This window comes from Carcharodon carcharias, chromosome 5 (genome assembly GCF_017639515.1).
Source record: "Carcharodon carcharias isolate sCarCar2 chromosome 5, sCarCar2.pri, whole genome shotgun sequence".
NCBI classification, from domain to species: domain Eukaryota; kingdom Metazoa; phylum Chordata; class Chondrichthyes; order Lamniformes; family Lamnidae; genus Carcharodon; species Carcharodon carcharias.
The window spans coordinates 109,309,375-109,322,666 of NC_054471.1; the positions used below are offsets into that span (position 1 = coordinate 109,309,375).

At 41.4% G+C, this 13,292-nt stretch overlaps 1 protein-coding gene across 4 annotated transcripts in view; it reads right to left on the reverse strand.

Annotated features, from left to right (window-relative positions):
* tsnax (translin-associated factor X) overlaps window positions 1-9,591 on the reverse strand; it is a 61,326-nt gene extending 51,735 nt beyond the window's left edge. Inside the window, exons 1-3 of one of the 4 annotated variants that reach the window (XM_041188623.1) lie at window positions 9,242-9,588; window positions 5,626-5,749; window positions 147-267 (exon numbers count right to left, since the gene is read on the reverse strand). In XM_041188623.1, the coding sequence (XP_041044557.1) occupies window positions 147-267; window positions 5,626-5,646 (142 nt within the window). In that variant the 5' untranslated portion in view covers window positions 5,647-5,749; window positions 9,242-9,588. Of the gene's footprint in view, window positions 1-146; window positions 268-5,625; window positions 5,783-9,241 lie in introns of all 4 variants that reach the window. The other 3 variants (XM_041188622.1, XM_041188624.1, XM_041188625.1) reach the window with 3 other exon arrangements.
* Window positions 9,592-13,292: the final 3,701 nt, after the last annotated feature.

Below are 13,292 nucleotides of genomic sequence, written 5' to 3' on the forward strand. Positions count from 1 at the left end.
TCTAAATCTTCTTCCGCATCTGTTCCCATTATATTAGTCAACTCAATCCTGGTTCAGTAAGAAAAGCATTAGGATGCCTTAGATTGGCACAAGCTAAAAATGAGATGGAAAAAGCAATAAAAGTGGTGAGCTAATAAAGCACTTACACTTGAAGGATAACAGCACTGGAGAGGATGGATTTATATTACTTTCCCTTTCTTCCTTTCGGTTACGAGGCTGCACATTATCATGTTTTCGTTTTCGGAATCCACCTGAACTCGAAGAAAACTACAATACATCAACAAATTGTTCTATTTCAATAGATCATAATCAACACTAACCAAATCAAGTATTGTGATATTGTTACAAATGTTCATATCATGTAGGAAAGCAGGCTCTGCATTTTCTGTCTACTGCAACATTAAATAATAAGGCAATACCACATGGCTAGCTGGAACTTCAACATATTTTCATTTAAATTACCATCAATAGTTACAGTAGGAATTAATATAGATTGCCAGATTGTTATCGTAATAGCTTTACAATGCTCTTGAACAAAACTGTAAAACTCCTAGATTGATATATCATTGGCTTTAGAACACTCTAAATTGGTATAAGAATAGTATTTGTACACCCTTGATTGGTACAAGAATAGCTATTAAATGTCCTTGATTGGCGTAATATAAATATTTTTATTATGCTTTGACTGATGTAACATGGAATAGTTTTAATAAATGCTTGATATGGATGAACACAATTTTAGAATGCCCTTGATCGGTATAATAGCTATATAACACCCTTGATTGGGAGAATAGTTTTAGAATGCCCTTGATTGGTACAGCAAAAATAGCAATAGGATATCCTAGATTAGTGTAATATGAGTAGCTTTAGAATGCCCTTGACTGGAATAGTAACAATTCTTAGGAGAGAAACTTAAATGTCAACAAATATTAATAAAAAAATACTAGCATTTGTATTTAAAGTTACAGTATTCAATAATCTGTCACAAAGAACTGATGCAAGTGGAAATCTCTCTGATCCTAAAGACACTGATATGTTTGGGTGCAGTTCCAAAAAAAATGAAGATCTTTGCATTTGCACAGTGCCTCAGATCCTTAGAATATCCCATAGCAGTTTATAAACAATGGGTTGGTTTTTGAACTCAGTCACTGTTATGTACAACACCAAACGAATGAATGATCAGGTAATGTTGGAATCCTGTTACAATGAAGTCATGCTTTAGTTTGTAAATGAGAGCAGCTATTACTATTGGGGAAAGATTAGGGAATTATTCTTAAGTATATAAGAACTGGTTTACACTGGTGTGGGGGAAGGAAAAAGGGAGGTGGTGTCTGTGCTTTTGTGAATAAACCTATGTTAAGGAAGAAGACTGGCTCCAGATTTGTCCTTTACTCGATGTATGAACAGTAACTTTTAACATGTGGCACCCGACTACTGACTCCAAGTCATGTTAACATAGACCCATTCATAACCATCCTGGATTTGTGGAGATGGAGAGGAAGGGAGCCAGGAGATGACAGCATAGATTCATGGTGTGGAGCAGGGGAGGCTCTCTCCTAACAAATTTACTGGAGTTCTTTGTGGAAATCATTAACCTCATTTGCAGCGGAGACTCTGTGGATGTGATATTAAGAAATTCAAAGACCTATGCCACACCGTAAGATGGAAGTGTGTGGAACAGGAGGGGAGTTTGAGGTACACTGAAAATTGAATAATGCAAAGAAAGCAAACGATGAGTACATGAGTAACTTGTTTGTATTTTGTAGATGTTTATTGGGTTGTAAAATTGTAATGTGGTACATAATGCCATGGATTAGTAAATGACATGGCCACTGAAAGGATTCTGAAGGAAGTTTAAGAGTCAATTTCATACAGTTAAGTAAGTGATAAAATTATTTTTTGATTGTCTTAAATTTCCAGAAACCAATTAGGGTACTGAATGAGCTTCAGATATATTGACAGACATAATTCCTATAAAAAAAAATTGAGATATCTACTGATGCATAGCAGACAAATGACTCCAAGGAAGAACATAATCACAATGTTGATATTTAGTTCCCTTAAGTTTAATCAGTAAACCTTATAGTAGAAGGGGATTTGCAGCTCTAGAACTTCAATTTACTTCAATTCATGGTAGCAACAGAGCAAACAATCAATGGGGCATGGTTTATTATTCCAGGCACCAGCTCCATATCCATGTACCAGCAAAGGTCAACTGTCTTCCCTTCAAGTGCCAACAGTGAGGGATGTTGGAAACTTCATTTGTTACAACACTTGTCCTGCCATCAATCATCAGCCTCCCTGAACCATTGCACATAGCACAATACACCCAGCATACTGATGTCTGTCTCTCTTGCCCCCCCAAGCCCTCCACAAGTTCAGTGCCATTCTACCTTCCCTTAATGAGGGAGAGGTCAGGTTAAGATACATTTAGAAATTGGAACAGAAACGTTGCGGGAATAGAGCAATGTAATGAATGGGACAGGAAGGGGAAAGAGATAGTGGAACAGTGAATAATGCCCATGCAAAGAATAGTATTCAAAATAAAATTAAAGGCCCTTTATCTGAACACAAAGTATTCATAAGGTCAATAAACTAGTGGCACAAATAAAAATAAATTGTTTCAATCTAATCAACATTACAGAGACAAGATTACAAGATCACCAAGCTTGGGAAATAAATATTCCAGAGTACACAACATTTTGAGAAAACAGACAGAATGGAAAGGAGGAGTAGCCCTGATAGTAAGGGATGACATAACAGCATTACTGAAAATGGATCTTGGCTCAGAAGATCAGGAAGTAAGATCAGGATGGGTGGAGATTGGAAATAACAAGGGTCAGAAAACACTGGTGGGAGTGGTTTACAGGCCTCCTAACAGTACTTGTACTGTTTGACAAAGCATTAAGTAAGAAATAATTGGAGCTTTTAACAAAGACAATCTCTAGGCCAGACCAGGTAAAGACAGCAGATTTCCTCCCTTGAAAGACATTAGTGAACCAGAGGGGTTTTACGGCAATCTTACAGCTCCATGACCATTATTTAACGAGACTAGTATTAATTTCAGATGTATTAATTAACTGAAACTAAATTCCCCCAGCTCCCACAACAGGATGTGAACTCATATCTTTGGAGAATTAGTCCGGGCTTCTGGATTACTAGTCCAGTGACATTACCGTTATGCTAGTGTTCCTTAGAGCTATTGGCCAAGACTCCTTCAACAGTGCCTTCCAAACACATGACCTCTACCACCTAGAAGGGCAAGGGCAGCAGACGCATGGAAACACAATCACCTGCAGGTTTCCCTCCAAATCACTCACCATTCAGACCTGAAACTATATCATTGTGTCTTCAACTTTGCTGGGTCAAAATCCTGAAACACTCTAACAGCACTGTGGCATACCAACATCACATGGGCTGCAACAGTTCAAAAAGGCAGCTCACTGCCACCTTCTCAATGCCAAGCAGGAATGGGCAATAAATGCCTTGATGCTCAAATCCCAAGAACAAATAAATTAACAAAAAAAGCAATGTAATAGTTGTGGGAGACTTAAATCTTCATATAGACTGGACATATCAAATTGGCAAAAGTAGTTTGGAAGATGGGTTTGTAAAATGCTTTTGTGAAAGTATCCTGGAACAATGTGGTGGAACCAACTAGGGATAAAGCTAGTATTGTGCAAAGAGGCAGGTTTAATTAGTAATCTCATAGTAGAAGATCCTCTGGGGAAAAAAGTGATCATAATACAATTGAATTCCATGTTACATTTCAAAGTGACATACTCCTGTCCCAAACAAGAGCAGTCATTTGGTAGTAGAGAACTTGAGTATTGTTGAAAATTAGAGACATGTCAAAGCTTTTCATCTTACACTCATCAGGACACTTCACAAGAATACAAACATGAGGTGAAAACAACAATTTATACTGTATGAAAAGAGAGTGCTGATTGGTGGGCAAGTGGACTCTGATTGGTAGAGGCGTTGCCATAAAGTATGCACAAGTGATGGTGACTAACAGTTAACTGCCAAGCATTGTTTGAAATTTAAACCAGGCAGCTTGACCCTGATTGGTCAAGGCATTGCCCTGAGGAATGAGTCATCGAATGGCTATCACTTATTTTGTTTAGCTGAAACAGGAAAATAATGTATGTACATGTTCTTTCTGTCTGCAAAGAACAGGGCCCTCTGAATTATATATGTAGCTTCTAGTACATGCAAGTGCACCACACTGTAAGCCTGACTGACAATCTTAAATTGGTTGTCAGAGTAATTCTTAGCACACTGAGGAATATTTAGCCAATGTTGTCCAATTGCGGAATCACATGTAATGTTGGACACTGTGGGCAGAATATTCCCCCTGTTGGGGGTGAAGCTAAAGTGCAGGCGAGCATAGGCGTGCCTCCGATCAGCACCCCCAAGGTGCCATTTTACGTGGGCGGGCCAATTAAGGCCCACCCAGCGTGACTTCCACACAAGTGCTGAGCGCTCCCTGTGTGGGTGTGGGGAATTCCTAAACCTGAGCGTGCGTGTTTTGCGCGTGCGCACAAAAAAGCGCACTTATCTCCCTGAGGCCAAGTGCTGCCTCAGGGAGATCAGCTCTACTGTCAAAAGTATTAAAGATAGAAAAAAAAAAATTCCCTGACATGTCCCCTCATGTGACACATGTCCATAATTTTTTTTAAAACTTCAATTAAATTTTTAAAAACCTACATGAAACCTCATGCCGCCCACGGATGAGGTTTCATGCTTTTTCTAATTCCCGCCAGGGCTCCTGGTCTGTCTGCTAACCTTAAGGTTGGACAGGCATGTCCATTAATTAGTTTAATTACTCTCTCAATGGCCTCAATTGGCCATTGACAGGTCGGTGGGCGCACAGCTGATTTTGCTGCGCCTCCCCGCCTACCTGAAAATTTAAATGGAGTGCAGTGACGTCAGGAGTTCTGCCCGACATCACCGTGCATCATTTTACGCGTCGGCGAACAGACCCCCCCCCAACCCCCCCACTCGCCGACGGGAAAATCCTGCCCTGTGTTTTGAGTTTTGCAAGCACAAGCTGGTTGGGTACAGTCTGCACCTTGCCCATTGGGGACACGCTGTGAGATACAATCCACCAGGCTTCGGGATATATGGCCTACATATGTCTATCACCCAAATGAGTATTGTGGCATATGAATTTCAATGCCAGTATAATGCTAGGTATGTAGATTAAAAGAAGAGGCTTATAAAGTTGCAAAGAATAGTAGTAAGCCTGAAGATTGGGAATGTTTTAAGAAACCAGCAAAGGATGACCAAAAAGTTAATAAAAGGCAAAAAATAGAATATGAAAGCAAACTAGCCAGGAATATAAAAAAGAGATTGTAGGAACTTTTACAAGTATATAAAAAGAGTAGCTAAAGTGAATGTTGGTTCTTTAGAGGCAGAGACAGGAGAAATTATCATGGGGAATGAGGAAATGGGAGAGACACTAAACAAATATACTGTGTCTGTCTTCATATTAGAAGACTCCGATTACATCCCAGAAATACAGGGTAACCTTGGAGCTAATAAGTGTGAGGAACTTAAGATATTTAATATCAACAGAGAAAAAATATTAGAGAAACTTAACGGACTAAAAGCCAAACATACCCAGGACTTGATGGTCTGCATCCAAGGGTTCTAAAAGAGGTAGCTGCAGAGATAGTGGATGTGCTGGTTATGATTTTCCAAAAGTCCCTGGATTCTAGAATGGTCCCAATGGCTTATAATTCCACTATTCAAGAAAGAAGGAAGAGAAAATAGGGAACTATAGGCCAGTTAGCTTGACATCAGTCGTTGGGAAAACACTGGAATCTATTATTAAGGAAGTCTTAACAATGCACTCAGAAAATCATAGTATGATCAGACAAAGTTAATGTGGTTTTTTGAAAGGGAAATCATGTTTGACAAATTTATTAGAGTTTTTGAGGATGTAACTAATAAAGAAGATAAAGGGGACCCAGAAGATGTATTATCCATAGATTTCCAAAAGGCATTCAAAATCGCACACAAAAGGTTAATATGCAAGGTAAGGTCTCATGGGCAACTTTATTAGCATAGGTGGAGGATTGGTTAATGGACAAGAAACAGACAGTAGGGATCAACAGGGCATTTTCAATAGGCAGGCTCTAACTAATAGGGTGTTGCAAGGATCAATGCTGGGGCCTCAGCTATTTACAATCTATATTAATGATTTAGACAAAGAGACTGAGTGTAATGTATTTGAGTTGATAACAATACAAAGTGAGGTGGGTAAGGTGGGAATGTAAGCTGTGAGGAAGACAAAAAGAGGCTGTAAAGAGATATAGACAGGTTAACTGAGTGTGCGACAAGATGGCAGGAGTATGATACGGGGAGATGCGAGGTTATTTACTTTGGTTGTAAGAACAGAAAAGCAGAATATTTTTAAAGGATGTGAAATGGCATTCAGAGAGACATGGAACACAAAGTTAACACGCAAGTACAGCAAGCAATTAGGAAGGCAAAAGACATGTTGGCCTTTAATGCATGGGAATTGGAGTTTGAGAACAAATAAGTCTTACAACAGTTGTAAAGGGCTTTGATGAGAACACACCTCAGGGGTACTGTGAGCAATTGTGGTCTCCATAACTAAAGAAAAATCTAAGGAAACTTCCCTTCAAGGCAGTACAATGAAGGATCATTAGATTTGTTCCAGCTATGAAAGGTTTGTCCTATGATGAGAGGCTATGTAAATTGGGCCTCCACTCTCTGGAGTTTAGAAGAATGAGAGGTGAACTCATTGGTACATGCAAGGTTCTGAACGGGCTTGACAGGATAGACATTGAGAGGCTGTTTCCCCTTGCTGGAGAATCCAGAATATCGGGACAACGCCTCAGAATAGGGGTCAATCGTTTAAAACTGAGATGAGAAATTTCTTCACTCAGAGTTGTGAATCTTCGGAATTATCTAATCCAGAGGGTTGTGATACTTTATCGTTGAGTATATTCAAAACTGAGATTGATAAATTTTTGATATGGGGGAATTAATGGATGTGGGGAGTGAGCAGGAAAGGTCAAATTTGGGTAGATGAGCCATGATCATATTGAATGGAGGAGTAGGCTCAAGGGCTCAAATGGTCTACTCCTGCTCCTAATTAATATGTTCTTATGCTCACCCTTGTTCACGGCCACTCTTGACCTTGTCATCCCACGTAGTCTTGCTACACCCATCATGTAAATCACAGATAGGACTATCTCTGGTTACTTGCTGATATCACTCTCAATCCTTATCCTCCTTCCCCCTCTTAACATTAATTCCTTCACGGACAACACGTTCACTAAGGTTGAGACCATCTGATCCGATGTCTTTGCCACTTCCCTCCCTTCCTATAGCCTCCAGGTCAAACTTTATCTAAGGTTCCACCCTGCCATAGTTCTGAACTTGCATCTTTCCCTGCTGCCAGCTTCTGCTCTAACCTCTGCCCTCATGCCTCTCCCAAAACCCATCTCCAACTCACTCAATCTTAAATCACCAAACTTTCTGGCTCCCATCTTAACTGATATTAGTAACAATTCTCTCTCCTCAGGCACTGCTCTCTCTCCTTCAAATCTGGCATCATCACCACTTTCTTCAAAAAGGCAAACCCTTGACCCTTCCACCCTTGCAAATATTGCTACATCTCCAACCTTTTTATCCTCACCAAAATCTATGATCATTTTGTTGCTTTCCAAATCATGTCCATCTTTCCCAAAACTCTACCTTTGAAGCCCTGTAATTATGTTTCAGCACCTGCCACAGTACCAAAACAGCTCTTATCAAGGTCACAAATAACATCATATTTGTGACAAAGATTATCCTTCCTCCTTTTTAACTAGCTGCCTACAACCTTTTACATGGATGACCACATCTTCCTCTACCAATAGCTCTCACCTATCATCCAACTGGGTGGGACAGCACGTGCCTAGTTCCATTCTTGTTTATCGAGTCAAAGAAAGAGAATCACCTTGCAATGGCTTCTCTTCCCAATCCCACACCATTACCTCAGGTTTGTTTTGTATTTTCACATACTTTTTTCTCTTTTAGTAGTAGGGGTGGGGGGAATGATTAGCAGGCTAATTATCAACCTGTTCAACCACATCATGACTACTCCTTCTGTGGCCAGTAAGCCCTGGAGTGAGACTTGAATCCAGAGCTTTTGGGACACTATCTACTGAGCCATAAAAGCTCCTCTATTGCCTTTGATATCCCCAAGGATCTATCTTTACCCCCTCCCATTTCTCATTGGTAATATCATCCGGAAACACAGCATCAGGTTCCACATGTATGTATATGATAATCAACTCTAACTCACCACCACCTCTCTCATCCCTTTCACAGTCTCAAAATTGTCAGACTGCTTTTTCAACATCCAGGACTGGATGAATAGAAATTTCCTCCGATTAAATATTGAGAAGATTGTAGCCATTGTCTTCGGTCTCCACCACAAACTCCATTCCCTATCCACCAGCTCCATCCTCTTTCTGGCAACTGTCAGACTGTTCACAACCTTAGAGTCATATTTGCTCCCCAGATGAACTTCCAACCACATATCCACATCATCACTAATTCCACCTCTGTAACGTTGCCTCTGTCTCTGTTCCAACTCATCTGCTGCTGAAACCCTCATCCATGCCTTTGTTACCTCTAGACTTGATTATTCCAATATACCCACAGCCAACCTCCCATATTCCACCCCCCATAAACTTGTCATCCAAAACTCCACTTCCCTAGTTGTGATTTGCACCAAGTCCCATTCACCCTTCACCCACAAGCTCATAGGCCTACATTGACTCCCAGTCCAGTAACACCTCCATTTTAAATTTCTTGTTTTCAAATTCCTCCATGACCTTTCCCCCCTCCCCCTCCTCTAGGCACAATCTCCTCCAGCCCTGTGAGATCGCCATTCCTCTAACTCTGGCCTCTTAAGCATCCCTGGTTTTAATCACTCCATTGGTGACCTTGCCTTCCACTGCCTCAGCCCTAACCTCTGAAATTCCCTAAACCTTTTTGCCTCTCTCCCACTCTTTCTCCTCGTTTAAAATATTCCTTAAGACCAAAGTTTTGGTCACCTGCCCCAATATCTCCCTATGTGGTTTTGTTTGCCTGATAACACTTCTGTGGAGCACCTTGGGATGTTTTACTTTACTTAAGTTGTGTATAAATGACAGTTGTTGTTGTTCACAGGATCTCTCTGAGCAACAGGCCCAGAGATCTCGGCTTCAGCTACCTTCTCTACTCATCTCGGCTGCCCCAGGGAGTCAGAATGTCTTGCTGTTCTGATTTCGCTCCGGTCTGGCCCCACTCTCAGGTATCCACGGCCACTCCAGGGAATCTCAAACCGTCTCCGGCACCCGCAGCACAAAAGCCAGCCTGTAGGTATCTGCCCACTATCCTGAACCGCGTTCAATTCCGCAACCCAGCTGGATTTTTTAAATATACAAAATTTAGATTTTAAATCAGGAACAACAAAATACGTAGCTGAATAAAACCAACGTGCAGTTGGATCGTTTAACACAAGTCTCGCCACCAGCCATTTACCGACAGTCTAGTTCAGGAACCTGGTGGAACAGCAATAAACCGGCGCAGGCGCTTTGACTGCAGTGTACGCTAGGAAATGTAGTTCTAGCGACTAGAGCAGATTTCACCTCAAGGCTGCACATGCTGTTGATTCCCGTTGAAAGCTATGGCACATATGACTGATAATATTGACTCACTTGGAAATTACAGCACAGGAACAGGCCACGCAAGCCTTCTCCCGCCCTAAAATAAAAGCAAAATGTTGGAGATTTGAAATAAAAATAGAAGTGCTGGAAAAACTCAACAGGGTCTGGCAACACAAAAACAGAATTACCTGGAAAAACTCAGCAGGTCTGGCAGCATCGGCGGAGAAGAAAAGAGTTGACGTTTGGAGTCCTCATGACCCTTCGACAGAACTCATGAGTCATGAGGACTCGAAACGTCAACTCTTTTCTTCTCCGCCGATGCTGCCAGACCTGCTGAGTTTTTCCAGGTAATTCTGTTTTTGTTTTGGATTTCCAGCATCTGCATTTTTTTGTTTTTATATTAGGGTCTGGCAACATCTGTGGAGAGAGAAACAGAATTAATACTTGGAGTCCAATATGACTCTTCTTCGGAACTAAGAGAGGTAGAAAGATGACAAGTTTTATTTTATCATTCATGGGATGTGGACATCGCTGGCTGGGCCAGCCTTTATTGCCCATCCCAAAATGCCCTTGATAAGGTGGTGGTGAGCTGCTTTTTTATGCTATTGAAGAAGGGACTAGATGGAACAAAAGAGGTCAGAGATAGTTTAGAGGGCAGAGGAGATTAAATGACAAAGATGTCATGGAACAAAAGGCAAAGGGAGTGGCAATGGTAGTAGTAAAGAAGCAAAGCATTGGTCCAGAGTAGGTGTTAATAGCAGAATAAAGGTCAGCTACATCTGAAAACAAAAAACATGAGAACAAGATACAGACTGACACTTGGGGGAAATAAATTAAAATCGGAGGACAGAGTTACAAACACAAGAAATAGGAGCAGAAGTAGGCCTTTCAGCCCCTTGAGCCTGCTCTGCCATTCAATAAAGTCATGGCTGTTTCAAATTCCACATTCCCATTACCCCCAATAACTTGGATTCCCTTGCCTAACAAGAATCTAGCTACCTCCACCTTAAAAATATTCAATGACCCCACCTCCAACGCCTTTTGAGGCAGAGAGTTCAAAAGGCACACAACCCCCGAGAGAAAAAAATTCTTCTCATTCTGTCCCAAAAGGGTGGCCCCTTAAAACAGTGCCCCTTAGTTCTGAACTCACACAAGAGGAAACATCCTTTCTATTTCCACCTTGTCAAGATAGTTCAGGATCTTATATACTTCAATCAAGTCACCCCTCACTCTACTAAACTGCAGTAAAAACAAGCCAAGTCTATCCAACCTTTCCTCATAAGACAAGCTGCTCATTCAACATAGTGAACTTCCTCTGAACCACCTCCAATGCATTAACATCCTTCCTTCAATAAGGAGAGCAAAATTGCACACAGTTTTCAAGATGTGGTCTCACCAATGCCCTGTATAACTGAAGCATAACATCCTTACTTTTATGTTCAATTCCTCTTATAATAAAGGATAGCATCCCATTTTCTTTCTTAATTACTTGCTGTACCTGCAAACTAACTTTTTGTGACTCATGCACAAGAACACCTAGATCTCTCTGAACCTCGGAAATCTGCAGTCGTTCTCTGTTTATTTAGTACCCTGCTTTTTAATACTTCCTGCCAAAGTGAACATCTTCATATTTTCCCACATTATACTCCATCTGCCAGGTTTTTGCCCACTCACTCAACCTATCTATATGCATCTGCAACCTCCTTGTGTCCTCTTCACAATCGATTTTCCTATCTATCTTTGTGTCATCCACAAATTTAGCGACCATGCCTTCACTCCCCTCATCTAAGTCATTGATATAAATTGTAAAATGTTGAGGCCCCAGCACAGACCCCTGCAGGATTCTACTTGTCACATCCTGCCAATCAAAAAAAGACCCATTTATGCATACTTTCTGTTTTCTTCCAAAGCCAATTTTCTATCCACACTAATATGTTACCACTACATCATGACCTTTTACTTTCTGCAATAATCTTTGATGTGGGACTATATCAAATGCCTTCTAGAAATCCAGGTACAGCATGTCTACAGGCTCCCCTTTATCCACAGCACATGTTACTCCTTCAAGGAACTCCAATAACTTGGTTAAAGATGATTTCCCTTTCACAAAACCATGCCAACTCTTCCCAGTTACCTTGAGAGTTTCTAAGTGCCCAGCTATAACCTCCTTAATGATTGATTCTAACACTTTCCCCATGACAGACTTCAAGCTAACTGGCCTATAGTTTCCTGTTTTCTGCCTCACTTCTTTCTTGAATAGAGGGGTTATATTTGCTACTTGCCAGTCTGATGGAACTTTTCCAGAATCTCGCGAATTTTGGAAAATTAACACCAACGCATCTACTCCCTCATTATCCACCTATTTTAAGACTCTAGGATGAAGACCATCAGGATCCGGAGACTTGTCAGCTGCAGCTCCATCAGTTTGCTCAGTACCACTTCCCAAGGGCTTATAATTTCACCAAGTTCCTCTCTCTGTTTCACCACCTGATTTACAGCTATTATTGGAATGATTTTTGTATCTTCTCTAGGGAAGACAGCCTAGCGAAATACTTGTTCATTTCATATGCCATTTCCTTATTTTTTTATTTATTCAGGGGATGTGGGTTTCACTGGCTAGGCCAGCATTTATTGCCCATTCCTAGCTGCCCTTGAGAAAGTGGTGGTGAGCTGCCTTCTTGAACCACCGCAATCCATGTGGTGTAGGTACAGTCACAGTGTTGCTACAAAGGGAGCTCCAGGATTTTGACCCAGTGACAGTGAAGGAACGGCAATATATTTCCAAGTCAGAATGGTAAGTGACTTGGATCGGAATTTCCAGTGGTGGTGTTCCCATGTGTCTGCTGCCCTTGTCCTTCTAGATGGTAGTGGTCTTGGATTTGGAAGTTGCTGTCTAAGAAGCCTTGGTGAATTCCTGCAGTGCATCTTGTAAATGGTACACACTGCTGCTACTGTGCACCAGTGGTGGAGGCAGTGAATGTTTGTGGATGTGGTGCCAATCAAGCAGTTGCTGTATCCTGGACAGTGTCAAGCTTCTAGAGTGTTGTGGGAGCTGCACTCATCCAGGCAAGTGGGGAGTATTCTATCACACTCCTGACTTGTACTTTGTAGATGGTGGATGGGCTTTGAGGAGTCAGGAGGTGAGTTACTCGTCGCAGGATTCCTAGCCTCTGACCTACTCATGTACCCACTGCATTTATATGGCTAGTCCAGCTCAGTTTCTGGTCAATGGTAACCCCCAGGATGTTGATAGTGAGGGATTCAGTGATGGTAATGCCATTGAACGTCAAGGGGTGATGGTTAGATTCTCTATTGTTGGTGATGGTCATTGCCTGGCACTTGTGTGGCATGAATGTCACTTTCCACTTGTCAGCCCAAGCCTGGATTTTGTCCAGGTATTGTTGCATTTGAACGTGGACTGCTTCAGTATCTGAGGAATCGTGAATGGTGCTTAACATTGTGCATTCAACAGTGAACATCCCCATTTCTGACCTTATGATGGAAAGAAGGTTATTGATGAAGCAGCTGAAGATGTTTGGGCCTAGGACACTACCCTGAGGAACTCCTGCACTGATGTCCTGGAGCTGAGATGATTGACCTCCAGCAACCACAAAC